The sequence below is a fragment of the Triplophysa rosa genome, linkage group LG13 (assembly GCF_024868665.1).
Source record: "Triplophysa rosa linkage group LG13, Trosa_1v2, whole genome shotgun sequence".
NCBI classification, from domain to species: domain Eukaryota; kingdom Metazoa; phylum Chordata; class Actinopteri; order Cypriniformes; family Nemacheilidae; genus Triplophysa; species Triplophysa rosa.
Window position 1 is genome coordinate 21381870 of NC_079902.1, and position 21086 is coordinate 21402955.

The 21086-nt window shown below is 37.8% G+C and overlaps 2 protein-coding genes across 3 annotated transcripts in view; both read right to left on the bottom strand.

The window, feature by feature from the left end:
- Positions 1–3049: 3049 nt before the first annotated feature.
- On the bottom strand, positions 3050–12925 carry sting1 (stimulator of interferon response cGAMP interactor 1). The gene is made up of 7 exons (XM_057349355.1): positions 11841–12925; positions 10883–11115; positions 5714–5891; positions 5245–5353; positions 4336–4559; positions 3805–3991; positions 3050–3427 (listed from the first exon to the last, which is right to left on the bottom strand). The coding sequence occupies exons 2-7, from the start codon at positions 11098–11100 to the stop codon at positions 3177–3179; spliced, it is 1167 nt and encodes a 388-aa protein (XP_057205338.1). The 5' UTR covers positions 11101–11115; positions 11841–12925; the 3' UTR covers positions 3050–3176.
- Positions 12926–13042: 117 nt separating this feature from the next.
- ppp3cb (protein phosphatase 3, catalytic subunit, beta isozyme) overlaps positions 13043–21086 on the bottom strand; it is a 30319-nt gene continuing 22275 nt past the window's right edge. Inside the window, exons 9-14 of one of the 2 annotated variants that reach the window (XM_057349353.1) lie at positions 19993–20118; positions 19492–19569; positions 19174–19258; positions 17742–17839; positions 17003–17050; positions 13043–14741 (exon numbers count right to left, since the gene is read on the bottom strand). In XM_057349353.1, the coding sequence (XP_057205336.1) occupies positions 14563–14741; positions 17003–17050; positions 17742–17839; positions 19174–19258; positions 19492–19569; positions 19993–20118 (614 nt within the window). In that variant the 3' untranslated portion in view covers positions 13043–14562. The remainder of the gene's footprint in view (positions 14742–17002; positions 17051–17741; positions 17840–19173; positions 19259–19491; positions 19570–19992; positions 20119–21086) is intronic. The other variant, XM_057349354.1, reaches the window with a different exon arrangement.

Consider the following 21086-nt stretch of genomic DNA (forward strand, 5'->3'; position numbering starts at 1 on the left):
TTACGTGACAAATAAATACATTTGTCTCTTCCGTTGAGGTAGGCCTATAGCCTAGGTTATATGAGGTTATAAAGTCTTTTGTTTAACTTTTGTTTTTTGTTTAACATAAAATGGATATAAACGTTTATTGTCCGAGAATAATTAAACATGCTCTAAAAAACCTGCTAATACAGATGAATAAATATAAAAATCATCAGGTGTTTATATTTTATAGCCTACAAAGTGACATCTGTTTTTCTGACATTATAAAGAGAACAGAACAATGTACTGTACGTAGTTGCTTCTAGAAGCTGTGACTGAGACATTGTGAGATGTGATGAGATATGACTATTTACAGGTCAGACTCACATGACCAGAAAGACTAAAGCTGGGATATCCTGTTTAACACCCAATGAAACATCTCCATAAGAGCTGAATGAACCAATGACAATAAAGAGTTTCCAGGTTTACCCGCCGTCACTATTTGATGGTTTTAAATGGGATTGGTTTAATTGAGTTGTTTTGTGACAGCTGCCACATTCATGCCACAGTACCTGAGAAATATTTTAAGAGCAAAATATATAACTTCTGCATGAAAACAATATAAACTCCATCTGAGTTAAATAGGCCTGCGCTAGCTGTGACTACAGGACGTGACTTAACACACGTTCACTCAAAGCATAATAAATCATCAACTTCTGTGTCTGTCCGGCTCTGAGTCACGTTGTGGGACTTTTTGCTGTGATCTCACCTTTGTTCTCTGTTATTACCAAACCCAGCCGCCCCTGGGCACAGCTGTGATGTCACAGTGCACCACTGCAGCACCCAGAAGTGAATTATCTCACAATACTGAAATAAGGAACTGGTTAAGAGTTCTGAAGAACAACTTTCCAGAAGTTACGAATTTAAATGAGAAGGAAGTAAATTCAGTGTGTGAATGTTTGTGTGTGAATGTGTGAATGTTTGAGTAACACAGAAAAACTCTGAATATGTCTATTAATATTATATCATTTTAGTCTGCTTCAATAATGTGATTATTATATCTTTCTCTGGTTTTTAAGATGTGATTTTGTATACAGCTATTCAAAAAATACATTAATTTTATTTGCAGAAACATAAAAAATATTTGTAGTTTCTTATTTTAATTGACAGAGTTATGTACTAAGCACAGGGATAAGTGTAATTTTAACTTGTCCTGATGTTCATCCATCAATGTCCAAACAAAACCTGACAGACATCTCTTCTCGGTCAGCTGTATATCCGATTCATGGTATAATAGTCTACATGGAACTGTAGCGTATATGTACATTTTTAAAATCATTTTAAAAGTCTTATACTAACACTTTTTCTCTGTTAAATATATAGCTACATGTTTGTTTGCTTTTTTGTCTGAAGCCTTTTTAAAATTGTAAATATTTTTTTACACACAATTATTTATTTAAAAATAATAAGCAAAGTTTCAATAAAAAGTAACCCCCAAAAGTTTTTTTCACCATAAAAAATCAAGGTTTTAACTCACTAATCATTGCATCAGATCAAGAAACCTGCTGGACCGGTTTGCGGTTTGTTACTGAAAATAAACTTTAGGAACCTTTGACATTAACTATCATATACAAATACTGACAAATAACTAGAAACTCCTTTAACTTTATGGTTGATAAACTTATTTGTAATGCAGTAGTTTGCCGTGATTCATGTTGTATCTTGTTCCTCAGTTTTATAAATCACTTGTGTGTTGGTCTTCATAACTTGTTTTATCCTGTTTCTCTCATTCTCAATTTTAATTGTTCTGCCACAGGGCTGGAAAACACTACAGAGGATGTTTTAATATTTATTCAGAATAAGGAAAATTCTTATGGGGTAAAATCTGAATTGGAAATAGACCTTTGATTGATTCTGTAGACGTGACAAAGCATGTGCCACACAACACACCCCATCTGTTATTAGTTTTACAAACAGCAACATTCCACTCTGAGTTAAAAATGAACACAAGAATGTATATTATATATAAAAATATAAATTCTTAAAAATAGTAACTTATAATAAACAATAATAAATTAAAAATTCTTCCATCTCCTGACTGAATTGATTTATTTTTGAAATCTTTTAAACTTTTAACAACTTTTTAAAGGGGCTCCTGTGTGTAATTTTTTGGAGGATCTATTGGCAGAAATGCAGTATAATATACATAACTATGTCTTCAGAGGTGTATGTAGTCATTAAATAATGAAGCGTCTTGTTTTTATTACCTTAGAATGAGCTATTTCTACCACGGGTTCCCATCGCCATGTTGTTTCTAAAGCAGCTCTAAATGGACAAACTGCATTTCGTAAATACGTTATCTCCTTCTGCAAATAAATGAAAAGGTATACATCTTTGTTCTGTGTCAGCCGCCGTCGTGCTTCGAAAGGGAGGGGTGGAGTGAGCCATTGGTTGCAAATCACAACCTCACCGCTAGATATCGCTAAATTTCATACACTGGACCTTTAAGTAGTTTTTAAGTATCTTGTCAATATCATCAGATATTTATGAACTTTCTCTCTGCGACCTCTTTCCATATTTCAACTTTCTTATATTTCACACAGGCTTGGGCTGATGTGGGTCAAGCAGAGTTCGAATCCCTCGCGCTATACTTTCATGTCTGACTACCAGTTTAATAGGTCTCAATTTTGTCTGAAGTCTTAATTCATTAAATTGAATGTCAAATTCATTAATAAGTATCATAAGTGTTGACTCATACTACGCTTTATCAAGACAAAAACAAGCTCTTTCCTATGCGATAGAAGAAGCATGGCATGAATGTAAAGGCCAAACTGTCTCAATACTTTGGTTTTTGTTGTCTTAGTTCTCAAGAATCATTGATCTACTGCTTCCTTCCTTCCCTTATGTCTGTTAAACGAATATGCAAAAGAAAAGGTAGCAGTATATCCACATTGATCTCATGTGTTTGTCCCTACAGACTGTGATTGGCCATAACTGACCTGTGAAACGTAGAATTATAGAACTAAAGAAATTGCTGCGGAAGTTTCCAATTTGTCAATCATTTATAAAAACTGACAAAGAGAATGTGCAGGTGGTGAACAAAAACTGGACATTTAATACTAATATTCATTTAAAAAATGGAGTACAGCTCATAGATAACTTTTATTTTTCATAAATCCTAAGTTGTGACTGGCACAGGAGTCTCTCCTAGCACTTTATTGGCCGTAATCATCAGTAGTTTCTACCGGCTCTGATCTCAATGATCCAGGGAGACTGAACATGAGGGTCGGATTGCTGCTCATCTGATCTTCTGCAGCTGCACCATGAACATCTCTCATGACTCCCTTTTCTGGAAGAGGATGAACCAGATTCTCTTGGATTGGATTCATGTGGATCTCTCCTTCCTGTTGTGTCAGGTGCTGAATGATCTCTCTGGAGAGGTAATGTGCCTCACCAGTGTGCTCATCTGTGAAACAGGTGTGAAAAATCAGCATTATACGGACAGCTTTTGAGTTGAAATATCATATACAAATACTGAATATTAACCAGATGTTAACCAAGAACTACTTCAGATTTACAGTGAATAAACGTTTTAGTAATGTGGGATTTTTAGGGACAACACAATATTTATGATAGCTGAAAAGCTGAAGTGTAATTCAAAATATCAACTAGGAATGTAATATTCATTATATGTTATTTATATAGTTTATCCATTCTTTTAAAAAGAAAGCTCCATGCTTTAAAGACCTCATGACCTGTGTTAAAGAGGGTAGAGCCCGTTTGGTATGTCTCATATAAATTCATCAACAAAACCTGTGATTTTAAATGACTTCTCAAGCTCACCGTTGATCAGTACAAGACGGAACAGATTTCGGCAGTCAGGGTCATTTTCCAGAATTTGGCTGAGGGTTCTGTAGAAAAGCAAGACTTGTTCTTTTCGTTCTTTTTCTCCGAATCCTGCATTTCTGTCCTGGGACATCTGATACAGTGTCTGTAGTGGTGTGGCATATTCCAAGGCACAATAATATGTCTAGGAATCAAAACACAAACGAAGGTAAGCCATCTAGTTTTTTTCATTTCAGCTGCAATACACGCTGTTTCTAAAGTTATATAATAGTAAGTAGGTTGTTATGTCAGTGGTGCCTGGGCTGTGGACTACTTAGTGTACTGATCTGGTGGAAGTAGTATGCATCTATATAATACTTTTTGAGGAAATGGCAGAAATGTCCATAAGCTTTCTATTGGAAATTGGATTTTTATGCTTTGTTGCTTTTCATTTATGCTATAAATAAGAATGTCACTGTGTGTGTGTGCGTGCGTGCGTGCGTGTGTGTGTGTGTGTGTGACATTAAATTTCTTCTCTGTCACACAAACCTCATTATTCCGGCCCGTGATTTTGTAGACGCTGTTCTTGTAGCTGCGTTGTCGCACTCCTGCTCTGTTTAGCTGTAGTTCTGGAAGGTTCTCATGAAAGACCACATGGTCGTCTTCATCTTCTGGTTTGTTTGGGGCTGCAGCGTTGAGGGGCAGAAGAATATGGAGGCGATGAGAGCTTAGTCTCATCCTTGTGGCGTTGTTCCTGACTTTCTCATTTAGATCTGCAGATGATAGAACGCAGAAGTGAGAATAAAATGGAAGGAGAGGGTAATCTCTGCCACAACATCCTGGCAAAACTACACAGAAACTGTGACTTGTCAAGCTGCAAGTTGCGTATAATTCAAAGTTACAGTTCATACATGTTGTGTCCATGTTTTATAGGGTTTTTTTGTAGACATTGTGACTTGTACAAACTGTATAATTATAAGATTTCACATGCACCCTTATAGAAAACTTGCATTTTTACATGTTCAATAAATCAAATTTAAGCCTATACTTACAAGGCCCAAAATGACTGGTATTATCAAAAGTCACCCCCACACACAGTTTTGTTTTGATGTCTTTATGGGGACTAATTGCCACAGACGTATATTGTTTTTATACTGACCTAATGGTGTTTTCTATCCCCTAACCATACACCTTAACAGAACGTTTATTATTATTTTTTATATTTTTAAATAAGCATAATTTAATATGCTGTTTAATTAATTTCCTGTGTTCTCAGGTTGTACTATTCCTGTGGGTAAATTTGGTTCCCAAAAGAATTGACAAACAAGACCACACACCACAGGCAGAGTTTCAGCAATGGCAATAATAATAGATTGATATATTTGAGGATAAAATAGTGTCTGCACTGCCCCCTAGTGGTTATAAGTAATGGCTCGTGACAAGTGCAAATGGATGTACCTGGAAGCACAAATCTGAGGTAGCCAAAGAAGAATGACCAGGCCAAGCCATGTGCCACATTCATTTTCCTTACTTCACAGATTTCTGAGATCTCCACAGGAGCAAGGGCCTACCAGAACAAACAAATATAGATAAAGAGAACTAGAAAAGAGGAGGGGGAATACCTGTAATTTCCTTCATTTACATTATTTTGTTAATTTGATTCAGAATCAAATATTTGGAAAGTGATTTTAGGAACTATTTCACTGCAGTACTAGTACGGCGACAAATTTAGTTTTCTGTATAAAATCCAATTAGCAAATTGATTGGAAATATACCAAGATCATTCTGAAATTCTGATCATTTCTATGAGTGTGTCATCACCTTTTTAAATGTTTGATATTTTTGTAAGTAGACATGTAGGCTGTTTGGATCATTTCTTTAGACAATTCAATGTGTATGGTCATTACTTGATCAGGATAAATCTTACCAGGACCGACAGGCTTTTAGAGAACATGTAAACGGCACATGTAAGGCTTATGGTGCTCAGTTGCTCATAAGAAAACGAAACTCCACCCAGCTTTAACAGCAGGTATATGAGTAACATTCCCAATAAGACATGCCCATTAAAGCATGCCTCAACTATCCTCCTTATTTGACCACGATAACTATAAAAGAGCAGAAAAGGATTGGAGACCTTTTACATTTTCATAAGGACAAACAAAATATGCAATATGAAAAATATGTTAATTAAATAAAGAATATTTAACAGTAACACTTTACAATAAGGTTACATTTGTTAACGCGAACAATGAACAAGCATTAATCTTAGTTAAAGGGATAGTTCACCTACAAATCTAAATTCAGTCATGATATTTTCACCCTCGTGTCATTAACAACCTGTATTACAGCTTACAGAAGTGGGGACAAAGTCTTGTATAATCAGGCCAAAAACACACTGACAAAGGAGATAAGAGCAGCTAAGAGAAGCTACTCTGAAAAGCTGAAGAACCAGTTTTCAACCAACGACCCTGCATCAGTGTGGAAAGGCCTGAAAGACATTACCAACTACAAGCCATCATCACCTCAGTCTATGGGTAATCAACGACTGGCTGACGACCTGAACGACTTCTATTGTCGTTTTGAAATGCAGAGTCTCACCCTTCACACCCGCCCTGACCCTATCTCTGCTATACCATTAACACCTCCTCTTGACATTCAACCTGCACTTAAGATCTGCGAAGAGGATGTTTGCCAGCTTTTCCGCAAACAAAAGATCAGAAAAGCACCAGGCCCAGACAATGTCTCACCCTCCTGCCTGAAAGTCTGTGCGGAGCAGCTGTCGCCCATCTTCACTAATATTTTTAACAGATCTTTGGAGCAGTGTGAAGTCCCTTCATGCTTCAAACGCTCCACCATCATCCCTGTACAGAAGAAACCCAAAATATCTGGACTTAATGACTACAGGCCTGTTGCTTTAACATCTGTGGTCATGAAGTCATTTGAGAGACTTGTACTGGCCCACCTGAAGGACATCACCAGACCACTTCTTGATCCCCTCCAGTTTGCTTACCGAGCAAACAGGTCTGTGGACGATGCAGTAAACATGGGACTGCATTACATCCTACAACACCTAGACAGACCAGGGACTTACGTCAGGATCCTGTTTGTAGACTTCAGCTCGGCCTTCAACACCATAATCCCAGACCTCCTCCTGCCCAAGCTTACCCAGCTCTCTGTGCCAACCTCTACCTGTCAGTGGATTATTAACTTCCTGTCGAACAGGCAGCAGCTAGTGAGGTTGGGAAAATTTAAATCCAGCACATGTACCATCAGCACCGGAGCTCCTCAAGGATGTGTTCTTTCTCCACTGCTATTTCACTCTACACAAACGAATGCACCTCTACAGACCCTTCTGTCAAACTCCTGAAGTTTGCAGATGACACCACAGTCATTGGCCTTATTCAAGACTATGGATATCTCCTACAGAAAGGAGGTTGCTCAGCTGGCTGCCTGGTGTAGTCAAAACAACCTAGGCTGAATGCACTCAACGACGTAAAGAAATGGAATCTGACGCAAGTAAATTATGGATTACCTCAGGGATCGTTTTAGGACCCTTGCTATTCTCCATATACATGCTGCCCCTTGGAAACATTATTAGAAAACATGGAATTAGCTTCCACTGTTATGCAGATGATACTCAGCTATATATCTCATCAAGACCAGATGATTCCTTCCAACTATCCAAATTGGCAGAGTGCATCGCGATATAAAGCATTGGATGACTTGTAATTTCCTTCTTTTAAATTCTAATAAAACAGAAATATTACTTATCGGACCAAAGACACGTGAGCAGAATATTTCGGATTATGACCTGCAAATTGAAGGCTGCACTGTTACTCCAACAAATACAGTTAAAGACCTTGGCGTTATATTAGACAGCAACCTGTCATTTAAAAATCACATCTCAAATGTCACAAAAACAGCCTTCTTCCACCTTAGAAATGTTGCCAAATTGCGAAATATTTTATGTGTGGCTGATGCAGAGAAGCTCATTCATGCATTTGTGACCTCAAGACTTGATCTACTGTAATGCACTGCTTAGTGGTTGTCCTGCATCATCAATAAACAAACTACAGTTAGTTCAGAACGCAGCTGCCAGAGTTCTAACCAGGTCCAGAAAATACGATCACATAACCCCAATGTTATCAACCCTTCACTGGTTACCCATTAAGTATCGTATTGACTTTAAAGTTCTTTTAATTACTTATAAAGCCTTAAACGGTTTAGCCCCTACCTACATAACAGAGCTTCTACCACACTACAACCCATCACGCTCTCTAAGATCTCAAAACTCCAGACTTTTGATAACACCTAGAATAACTAAATCCACCAAAGGGGGTAGAGCTTTCTCATACGTAGCACCTAAACTCTGGAATAGCCTCCCCGATACTATTCGAGGGTCAGACACACTCTCCCAATTTAAATCTAGATTAAAGACACATCTTTTCAGCCAAGCATTCACTAATACATAGCTAATGAACAGCAGCTACGCTAATTATTCTCTTTCTGTTTCTGCCCTCGCCTCGGGATGCCCATCCCGAGGTAGGGAGAGATTCCGCCAGGCCCAGATGAACGTCATATGCCCATCCACAACTAGAGATTACGCCAGCTACATCTGAAAATCCCGTGCCATCCTCCTGCGAGAGCCTGCGGACTGACTGACCATCCAGCTCCATCCAAGGCAATTCCATCACCACCCAAGAAAAAGGCGACCATCTGGCCGGCCCAGCTCAGACAATTCCATCCCCAACCGAGAGCAAAGACGGACTACCTGTCACATAAATGCTAAATTTACAATACTTGGTATTTAATGCTAAACTTACATCACACGACAGCAGTTTGAAGTTATGGCTGCACTCAGTGACTTTGATTGGAGGTAGCTGGGTGGGTGTTGTGGGGAGTGGGGGGGCTTGTTGGTTGTGGTTCGGGGCGTTTCATTTGTTGGGACTGTGTGGATCTGGTCTGGTTGGTCTTGTTTTGTGGTCGATGTCGGACAACAGAGGAATAAAGTTAATTATGCCATTACTACTTTTCCCTGGTTGTTCCTCTGTTGTCTGTTGTTGATCGCGGAATGAGACCGGGTTGGACCTGCACGGTTTCGGCGGGTGGGGCTTCCTGGGTCGCGGCTCGTGGGCTCTCCCTGTTCTTCGTGGACGTTGCTCGGTGGCTTTGGTCGGGGTCACTGAGTGCAGCCATGACACGTCAGAGGAGATCTGGCCCTCCCGGCTGAGCCTGGTTTCTCCCGAGGTTTTTTTTTCTCCATTATTCAGCATTGGAGTTTGGGTTCCTCGCCACAGCAGAGCAGTGCAGTGTTGGCTTGCTCACCGGGAGACTGTTTATTTATTTATTTATTCATTTATTTATTAGATATTATTTATTATAATGATCTTGCTTGGTCTATAAACACCATGCACTGTGCTGTGTTTTACCTTTCTGTGTTTTTCTTATTTGCTCCTGTAAAGCTGCTTTGGAACAATGCACATTGTGAAAAGCGCTATATAAATAAAATTGAATTGAATTGAAGAAGACAGTGGAGATGATAGTGGATTTCAGAAGGAACCCTCCATCACTTCCTCCCCTCACCATCCTGGACAGCACTGTGGATACTGTGGAGTCATTCAGGTTCCTGGGCTCCACCATCTCTCAGGACCTGAAGTGGGAGTCCCACATAGACTCCATTGTAAAGAAGGCCCAGCAGAGGTTATACTTCCTCCGTCAATTGAGGAAGTTCAACCTACCACAGGAGCTACTGACCCAGTTCTACTCAGTGGTCATCGAATCTGTTCTGTGCACTTCAATTACTGTTTGGTATGGCTCGGCCACCAAATCAGACCTACGAAGACTACAACGGACAGTTCGTAGTGCTGAGAAAATTATTGGTGCTCCTCTGCCCACACTTCAGGACCTGTACGATTCCAGAGTGAAAAACAGGGCAAGAAAAATCATCATTGACTCCACACACCCAGCACACAAACTCTTTGATCTGCTGCCCTCTGGCCGGCGCTTTAGAGCACCAAACACCAGGACTTCCAGACACAGAAGCAGCTTCTTCCCCCAGGCAATCTCCCTCCTAAACAGATAACTGCTCCTTAAGAGCAATATTCCACTTCCACTACTCCTATAGTGTGCACTACTGTGCCTTATTATATCTACATCTTATGTATACATGTATATAACACTACCTCTACTTACTAAATTATCCATTTGCACAAGTGTACATACAATCTGTTAATATGTTTATTCTACTATATACTACCCGGTACAATGTCTCTTATATGTTATTATCCCCCATTTTCTGTAAAATAGTCTTTATTTTATATATGCACAATTTAGAATCTTTTAGACTGTAAATCGTATTATATTGTATTGTCATTGTGTTAAATGTCTGTACTAGAAGCTTCCAACACCAAAGAAAATTCCTTGTGTGTGCAAGCACACTTGGCAATAAAGCTCTTCTGATTCTGATTCTGATTCTGTATGTGACTCTTTGTTCTGTGGAACACAGAAGATGATGTTTTGAGAAATGTCTCAGTGGTTTTGTGTCCATACAGCGGAAGTCAATGGGGGCCAATGTTGTTTAGTTACCTACGGTCTTGAAAAAATCTTTTGTGTTCTGTAGAAAAGTAATGCAGGTCTGGAATGACATGCGGGTGAGTAAATAATTTTTTCCTTTTCATTTTTGGGTGAACTATCTCTTCAATGTTTTTCAACATTTACAAGGACACATGTTATGTTAACACTGCACAGTGAACTTACACTAACATTAACAAAGAGTGACAAATGCTGTAAAAATATGTAAAGAAATTTCTGTGAAAATATAACCTTGATTATATAATATTGATGAGTAAGGCACATCAAAAAACATTAAAATCATAGTAAAATCGGAAGTTAAAATCAAACTTAGATTTTCCAAATCTCATAACTTTGAAACTTTAGACTTAAAACTTCACAGACAGGGTCACATATATTGCTCATTGTAACATTACTGTTCATGAATTGCACCTTACTTCAAAGTGTTATTTACACACATACTGTAGGACATGCATAAATTCAACAGCAAAATGCATGAGGTAGAGACATATAACTGGTTTCTAACCGTTGCTTTAAATGGAAGATCCACTCCTCTGCAAACAAGCACACGCTATAAAGAGATGTCTCCAGCGTGATGCATAAAGCTATCAGTCCCAATCTCTCAGTAAATCGATCAGAGTCCAGCAGAAAAGAAAATCCCAGCGCTAGAATCCCCAGAACAACCGCACACACCACAGACAGTCTGCTCCTCTGTCTGGGGACGAGATTATCCTCCCTCATCATGTCAAATATGAAACACTGTAATGCATAATTTTGTCACTGAGTTTTCTTTAGTTTTAAAGTGCAAAGTCATTTGTGTTGTGTTTGCAAAACTTGCAGTTAATTTTATCATGAAAATAACATGTTTACAGTGCACAGATACTGACAGGTATAGTCTAACTACACCTCAGTCAAATGTACCTATAGATATAAATACTGCATATGCTTTCTATATACATTCATAAAAGTTTTGAAATGTTGGTTTCGGTGTTCAATAGTTCCAGTTTTTATACGCCAGAACATGTTTTTAATGTAACTGAATGGCGTCACAACCTTTGGTTTACCAAAAATGAAATTTTGACAGTAATGAATGTCATTCACTGTGGCAAACATTTAAGCTGGAAATCCAGCTGTGAGAATACATTTTAACAATACAAACCACAACAGGATAAAAAACCACTGCAGGTGTGTGTGCGCGTGCGTAAGCGGCTAAGCGCATTATTCACACCACCTGCTACTTTACAGTATTTATCCAAATGCGGCCACAGAAAGTAAACTTAAATACATGCAAGACATCACAAAGAAAATATATGGCAGCACAACATCTGTATCAATCTGTGTTCTATCCTTTCCTTTAACAAGCAACTGTAAATTCAGTAAACTAAAACAACATTAACTGTTGTTTTGAATAGAGTTCAGTCGATATAAATGAATTATGCTGGAAGTTAAACAATCAAATAATAAGACGGTGAGAGATACCTTACCTTAAATCAGCTCTGGTCCTGATAGTAATAAAATCCGTTCACAAACTCTTCCGTACTCTCTCTCTCACCCATCTCTCCCCACCTACATTGTTTCTTTGATCTCCAACAATCAGTTTCACTTTCATTCTTTGAATCACATTTCCAGATAATGTTTCTTTAAAATCCCGTTGTTGTAGATTCGATCGATGCTTCATAAGTACACATCGAAACTTCATTTGAAGAGTATTCAATAGCATAAAGGAGGTGACAGACTAGAGCATACACATGATATGCACGATTTATATGAACTGGAAACAATGGATCCCAACGTCTGAGCCCCCGAAAGCCTATAACATTAAAGTAAACTATTATTACAAACAAGTTACTTAAATCAACCTGAAAAATGAGATAAAAAACAAATGATATCAGACGTTTGGTACCCACAATACATTTGCTTACCAAATTAGCTACGTTGGAAAGAAAAGAAAAATCATTTTATTATAACAATTGCATGCTATATAGGTGTTTAAATTGCTTTTTAATAAGAGCAGGTTTACGCAACTGTATGCTGATGTTCAATTTAACATCCCTGTTGTAAATAAGTTTACAGTAAGTAGTGTTTACAAAAAGTTAGTACAGTTTATTGTCTTTGTGGTATAATGAGGGTTAAGGGCGTGGCAGTAGTCAGATTTTGGGTTGGTCCAGGAAGGAGGTGGAGACTCGGTTCCCTCATCAAAAGCGATATAAATCCACACCTAGTGTTTGAAGACTTTATGAGTGTCACTTTTAAAGGCATTTGATTTTTAGCCTAACAATCAGAGTGTTTTCCTACAATAGTATGCTTAAGTTTAAGTTTTGACGAAACTTTTTTGTGAGCCCTTCAATTTCATTACATTCTGGCTCCATACCCAAAGCATTTGATCCACTTTTAAAGAGAGATAAAAATCACCCTGATATAAGATCAAACACCTTTGAGATGTATTTCTGTAAACAATATTAATACTTGAAAGCAAACATGATCTGTAGAGATAACAACGGATGCGACCTTGACATTTTCTGGGCGTGAGATCTACATCTACAAAGTGGGTGTTGGTTCATGATCAGTAAGCCGGGGCGTTTACACCTGCTGCTTGTTTTTGAGTTTTGCCTGCTCATCGGTGATGTCCCACAAATAGGAAACTGTATTTTGGGAAATGCAAGTTCAATAAAAATGGAACTTCCGAAAGGTTCATGCATATTTTATTCAAGAGTAAAAAAAGAGATTTGTCCCATAGGGCATGCTCACACTGTCCGTACTGTAGACCAGAAAATCATGATGATCAAAATGAAGCTTCAGAGAAAAATACAAGATATAGAAGCACGAATAACCCATAAACATTGTCATTAGTTATAAAGTAAAGCACAATGAGAAACCCAAACGAGGATGAAGCGAAGTGGATTAAACCAGCAGAACTCTTAATCATAATCATAATTAACGTTAACCAGAATAATGAGCAGAATATACTTCTCCTTAAAAACGCGAGACACGTTTAGGTGTGTCCTTATTGGATTTACATTTTGAAATAACCATGCAGTCATGCTCTGGCAGCCCGGGTGTCTTTTCACAGAATTATACGTTCCTTCACACTACGAAATAACTTCTGTACATCGATAAAGAAACGTACAAACACAAGGCATAACACCTCGTCTGAACCGAATGAACTGTACAGCGATGTAAACGAACAGAAAACAAACAAATAAATACCTCAATAAATAAAAAATGAACATAAGTGATAACAAAACGATCCTTAAAATATACGCCAATTATATACAAAACAAATTCCCATGGGTTATGCGTACCTGTTGGACCTGTTTGAAACCACCCGTTGCATCCACAATGGCCTAACGCAATCCCTCAGGTTTCTCACAGACTGAAAATTCCCGCTGCTATGATCTGGAGTGTTGAGGAGGCGAGGAGGTGTCAGACTCCGGGGACACGAGGAGTATAGTGCTGCCATAGCAACCGCAGCACGACGTGACAACAGCGCATTTACACGACGCAGCGAGCACGAAACTGAAACGCACGAGGGGCGTTACGAGAAAATCTCAGTTATTTGCGGATTGTTCATAGTAATAACCCGTGTTAAGTGGTTTTGTTGAATATTACGTTGTCCGTAGGCTATACAGTATATCGATTACTAGTAGCAAAACATAGAACGGCAGGAAAACTGCAAATTAAATGATTATAAGCTCCTCACACAAACTCAAGAATGGAAACATACGCTCCTCTGATTTACAACAAATAGAGCAACAGCCTCGTGTTTTAGACTCCACGGCAGGCTCAGAAAAAAACAAGTATTTGTGAAAACCTACATATCATATAATTATACAACGCACGTCTCCGACGCACGCACGCACGCACGCACGCACACGCACGCAAAAATGCAAACACGCATAAATCAACGTTTCTTCAGACAAACTTTTCCAGTGTTCATAGCCCCATATCCATAAAACTACACGTCCCATCATGCAACTCTCGACAGCGCACGATCCTCTTCACGAAAAGCGATGCGGTCGTTCCGTCCGTATCGTCTCGTCTGTTGTCGAGGCCACTGAGCGTCAAGCAGGGAGTTCTGTCTAAATATATCACATAATCCATCTGCTACACAGACGGCAGCAGTAAAAATTAAGAAAGAGAGGAGAATTGCATTATGGGAGAAGGAGCAGGGACGAGCGAGGGAGAGAGAGATGTGGAGAAGATGAATCACTGGATATTGCTGTTGTCATCCGTGCCATTGGATTCGGCCATGTTCATCTTGCCCATGGAGAGACCCACGCTGTTCACCACGTCTCGGCGAGGGGGCATGCGCTCGTTTATGCGGTCCAGACCCTTCGCCTCCTCGAAACTGGTGATCTTGTGCTGCGGAGAAAAGCCACGGATGGCTGAGAGAAAAACGAGAGAGAAATCAGAATCCAAAACCCTACCATGTGTTCAATGGTGTGACAGAAAAAATGTAGAAAACAAACTGGCAATAATATATCATTTTATGTTATTAATATTTGTAATATAAAAGAGATTTATCTTCATTGTTAGTTTTTATTTCTACATTTTTAGCCATGTCACTACCCACATACACACGTGTCGTAAATCTCACAAAAGCTGCCAAGGACATGTCCATGTCATATTTACCCCCATTTAAAGAAAATAAATTTAGAAACGTAAAACAAAATGAAGCTTATTTAAAAAAATGTATGCAGTGCACAATTTTTCAATTAAAACATACTGACTTTGAAACAAGGAATAATGTATAAATTATAATAACAACAACAATAATAACAATAGTAAAAGCAAAAATAATAAGTCTAAATATAGAAGTATATATATACAGTATATATATATATATATATACTTCTATATTTAGACTTATTATTTTTGCTTTTACTATTGTTATTATTGTTGTATTGTTGTAATTTTATATTTGATATATATATATCAAATATAAAAATATCTATCTAAATAATAAAATGAAAAAGACAATGAAAATAATGCGATTTACAAATTAAAATTAAGATTAAATGAAAAATATTTATATATGGAGGTAGTATTTGTGACTATTTGTTTATTTAAAAATTTTTTTTGTAGTAATTAAGTAAAAATATTAGAAAATCTTGATGAGAATAATGAGAATTACTAACTCAATAATTGATTTGTTTTTGTATTTTTTTGTTATTTTACAATTAAAATAATCTGAATGTTTTTTCAGAAATATGGAATGCAAAATATTGTTTCTTTTTTCTTGTGATTTTGTTAAAATGTGATATGGACATATACGATTTCCCTATTTACACACACACGCACACGCACGCACGCACGCACGCAAACACACACACACACACACACACACACACACACACACACCTTTAAAACACTTCATCACTAATCCACAACACACACATCACGGGTACAGAATACAGTACAGTACAGTATAGAGGGGACAGCTGTGGCAATGATGATGAATGTTACAGCTCATCACAAAATCCAAGATCTACTCAAAATTCTTAGGACCAACGGCACAGTCAATGTTTCCATTAGAAAACAAACTCATCCAAACTGTTTTCTGCACGACTGCTAATGTAAATGTTAAAGATTTGAATAACCCCAGTCTCATTCTGATGGAAACATAGTGCTTCATATCACAGTCAGAGATGATGTGAGATCCTCTGTTGGGTTTGTTCTCAGACCCCATACAATCATTTTTGCTTCTTAGCTGCTTCAAACCTCTTAGAAGTTACAGAAACTTTTTAAATTCGTTATTTTCAATAAGTTCAAACAAACCCACTTTTCAGAGGTCACATGATCCCTGCAGATCACGTGGTCGTGAAAGACCAAACCCAGAGTGATAGCTGGGGTGATCAGTGTTTGGGCGTGGTGCTGTAAGAATACCGGGTCAACTGTGAGAGACGGAGGGGGGGAAGGGTGCCCCCGCCCAACCACCCACGGCCCAGATTCTTGCCGTCTGCTGAGTCATTCTTAAACCTTGCTGATTGGGGTACGTAAGAATGCTTCCCGCTCGTAAACGGGAGGAGAACGGCAGAGCAGAGTCCAGCATTTGCATAAGCAGGAACACACAAGTGTGTGTGTGTGTGTGTGTGAGAGAACTTGTGTCTACACGTCTGTGTGTGTGTGCGCTGTATTTTGTCATTTTAATTGTGTGATTTCCACCACTTCTCAACTATTTCTCAAATGATCGTTCATTTTGTTTTAATTCATTTTGTCACTAATTACATACGTAGCATTTTGTGTATCTTGTATATTTCTATTAAAAGAATTGTCGTATAGAGCCTTGACATACATTTTCTGTCTAGGCTTGAAATTATTTGGGAACCCTGTTATACAATTAAAAATATTATTAGTCAAAAGTTGTTTGACTCCGTTTGTGTGATATTTACTTAGATAACTTTGCGTTCATCGTACATCACACGTCTCAATATTTTATATCAAACATGCCTGTCTGATATCTACACAAACACGTGTGTTTCTTTATGTGTGTGACCGTGTGTGTGCAATGCACAATCCCTGACCAGTCATAGCGCCCACACGCTCAGTTAGCTGGCCTGCGCTGTCTAGCTAGCTTGCGTGTTACGGCGGTCGCTATGAAACCTCTGCGTAGCGTAGAGTGAGAGAGAGGCCGGTCAGTGTTTACCTTCTGTGTCCTCAACCGGCTCGATGGCTTCAATGGCTTCAATGGTAGCTGAAGAGTCACGGACAGACAGAGAGAGGAGAGAGAGGAAGGATGGATGGGGGGTTTATTGTGACAGTCATGCACGGAGCATTAGCTGCAGAGTAGCCGCTGCTGGCCGTTAGCGGTTAGCGTTAGCGGCACCTGGAGCCGGTTAGTGTTCCTGTGTGCGCCTTCACGTTTCAGATGGTTTATTACCGACAAGAATGAAGAAAACAGAAGTGTCTGACTAAAAAGAGGGCTCAACAAAACTGTGTCTGTGATTCAGTCTGAAAGTCGAAGTGACCTCGAAAGAAAAAGAGATTCAGATGGGAAAATGAGAGACGCCCTTAGAAAAAAGAACCATGGTTTTACTATAGTAACCAACGTTTTTTAGTTTTACCGATCTCACTACAATAACCACAGGTAGTAGCCTATTTGTAGTAAAACTGGGTAATACAATCTGCCAGTAACCATGGCTACACTGTTAAAAATGTTCACCAATTTCAGCTGCCTTCAATTTTTAAGTTAAAACAAATTAGCTTTATGAGTCAATTGAACTTAAATTCCATTGAACTGATTTTAAAAAATACAACTAGATTTTTAAAGTCAGTTCAATATAATTTAAGTTCAAGTTGATTTTTGTTACAGTGTACTACACTTTTACTTTAATAAAACCATGGTTCATTTTTTTAATTGAGAGATGTTTGTTTTTGTAACTCACCGCTCTGTAAGGTCTGTTTTCCTCCAGACAGGACGCCGCTGGGCAGCATACCGGTTGGGGTCAGTCCTTTCAGGGTTAACACATTCTCACTCTCCTCTCTGTTGAAACACAACTCGAGTCAACCTTTGTGCTATTTTGGTAAAAAATCGTTCTTCTTCGTTTATTTATTTACATAGCACATATAAACACAACAGAGGACTGACCACAGTGCTTTACAGAATAAGTACATGAACAACATATAATTATAATAATAACAATAATAATAAAAGACATAAGAAATGTAACTAAAAAGCCCGAGAGAGAAGATGTAGTTTAAGTTTAGATTTAAACTCATATAGAGAACACAGGGATCGTAGAGATAATGGGAGGCTATTCCATAGTCTCGGCCCAACGACCGCAAACGCACGATCACCTCTTGGTTTTTGGTCGTGTTCGAGGCTGCGACAGAGTGTAATTGTTTGTGGATCGTAGGCGTCTGCCTGAGTTGTTTAGTTTTAAAAGGTCAGATAAATAAGAGGGCACCAACCCATTTAAAGGTTTAAAACAAAGAGCAAAATTTTGAAATTCACTCTATAAAGCATCGACAACCAATTCAGAGCCATTAAAAAAATTGTGGTTTGGAATTGTATATTCCATTTTTACTGTTTTCATTTTGTTTCTTCTGTTTTGGGGCCATTTGCATGTAAGCTAAATGGCATGTCTGGTTTAATACATGTCATCTATTGATTAAATATCTCATAGTTTTAGAAAATATGTACAATGTTACATTGTCATCTCATAAAGAACTGAGGATGAAAACCTTTTTAAAAATGGTTTCAATTTGATGCAGTTGTCATTCTTATTTTTTCTATTTAGAAACTGATTATAATTACAGACTGTATAATTTTCACGCTTTGTATCGCTCATATACATCTAGTGAAAAACCTGATACACACTTGCTTAAATGGCATTAATACCAGTTATTCTATAGACAGTTTCAGTAGCAACAACATAAACAAACGTTATGGCCCAAACTTAACTTCTGATACACCGAAGAATCCGCGAAGTCCGCGAAGAATCAATAACTGTGGGGTAGTTTTAATTTAATTTAATACTGTTAATATACAAAAAATATAAATATGAATTGATATAAATTAAATTAAAAAATAATTGTTATATTATAACCAAAAACAGACCGGAAGTCCGATGACAGTCTATATATTTCATCATTTTGCTTTTCCATGTTTTTACTGTCTGTACTAATTTCTTTACTTTAAAGCTGCTTTGCCACAATACAAAATTGTAAAAATAGAAATAAATATGATTTGAAATTAATCATGAAACATTTTTTTCTAAAGGGACTGCTGTCATTCCCGATGAAAAGAAGCACACAAATTTTAGCTTTGCTTGTATTGTGTTTTTTGGTGAACTGTTCAATCTCTTACAGACTCACCGCAAAACTGAGAACATTTTAGCCATTTTGCCGATGGCACGAATCTTGTTCCTGATAACTTCCTTACGGGCGGCCGCTGCATTAGCTGAGAAAAAACATTTAGAACAGACTTCACCTATCAAACGTTTATTTAGAGAATGACAAATATTAAGTATTGTACTCACTGTGAATAGTTTCTACTTTACAATTTTTTTATATACATTCGAATCACTTGGGCATAGTGTGCACAAACTAGTGTAAGAAAATATATAATACTAATTTCAGTTTTTATCTGAAATGTGCATGTTTTTAAAAGCATAAGCAATCATTGGTCCTCACCATCATAGATCTCCTCTCCATCATTCATGAGCTCATCGTCTGAACAGATGCTGAGAACATTCACCAACATCTCTGTCACTGTGAAGGGGTGAAAGGTCAAAAAAGATCTTGACATTTCCATTTTTAACAAGTACTTTAACAACAACAGCAAAAAAACTGTGATTTTAATATCTGCTGAATTTAATCCTTTAATTTATTCCTTCGATTACTTTTAATTATCATCCATTTGCAATTTCTTTTTTACCTCATTCTGGTTTTACCTGTTGAGGCAGTGAAGATGAAATGCTGTTCCATTACATCATGTTGTAAGCACTTCAAGACAATGGTGTGTTTTTTGTACACACCCAGAATATTACGAATGAAGTGTAAAGAATTTGTGTGAACACAAAAAATGTTTCCCATACATCAATGTCTTGCTGCTTCAAACACAGGAGCTAATTATTATATATTTAGCTTCCCCTGAACAGAAGACGTGTTCGAGAACACATTCTTGGTTCCCACCTTTCTCTCCAACAAAAGGAAGAGACCAAGTGAAGACGTCCATGAAGTTGGGCAGCCAGTACGGGTGTGGGGAGCAGTTGAACTGTCGTATGTTCATCACATTGTTTTCATATTTGAGCACAGCCGCTGGGGAGAGGCATACAAACAAAGTTTACATGAACATCAAGCGTGTATCGTTCACTCTAGACACATGCACGCTATATGAAGAACTCAACTAAAACAACACCAGCACTGTGTGTTTACTTTACACATCTCACAAAACTGGTTTTATGGGCAGGCAATTCAGTGAAAATGTCAACCATACCATGAAAAAATTGAGTTTTCACCAAAGGATTTTATACTAACAGCAGAGATATCAACATTTTGTGGTTCAAATACCCATTTCAGGCCTCTCTTTAAGGCTTTAAAGCTTTTTTTTTTTTTTGTGCTTGATTTATCATAGTCAGGTAAGTACCATTTTTAGGATTGTCACATCCATAACGGTAAATATTCCAAATGGGCACATGAAAAATAAAATCAACAAACTATTATATGTTCTATGAAGAGGCATCCCTTCTGCATTTGTTGGGTATCAGGTTTGTGCGTTATAATTCACAGAAATCCTACAAAGTTTGTCGTCTCCCAAAAACCTTGTTCATTTTTTGTCACATCCATAACGCATGTTTATTTCCCTTTTTAAAATGGAAAACTTGTGCATAGACTAAGATATTTTTATGATGTTTAAACTCTATCAACAAGGGTTCAGTAAAATATAAACAAATGGTTCAGTTTATTGGTCACAAATACATTCCCTGAGCATTTTTAGGTCACATCCATGACGCAAAATGTCACATCCATAACGCTGGAATTGCCCGGGTGTTTTCACAAGCCTGTCTAGAACATATCAAGTTTATATCTGATGATGTTGTGGTTTTTCCTCTTTTGATTCTGAAGAAACGACTCTTGAGTCAAGGTTTTGAAACGAAAAGTAGTTAGACTTTATTCTCACAAAGTTGAAACAAAGCCTAGTTGGATTGCAATGCAACTGCCCAACCCTGATTGGGGGCAGACCTTTATAGTGTCCTTACACACACACAAACACACCTAAGTTATTG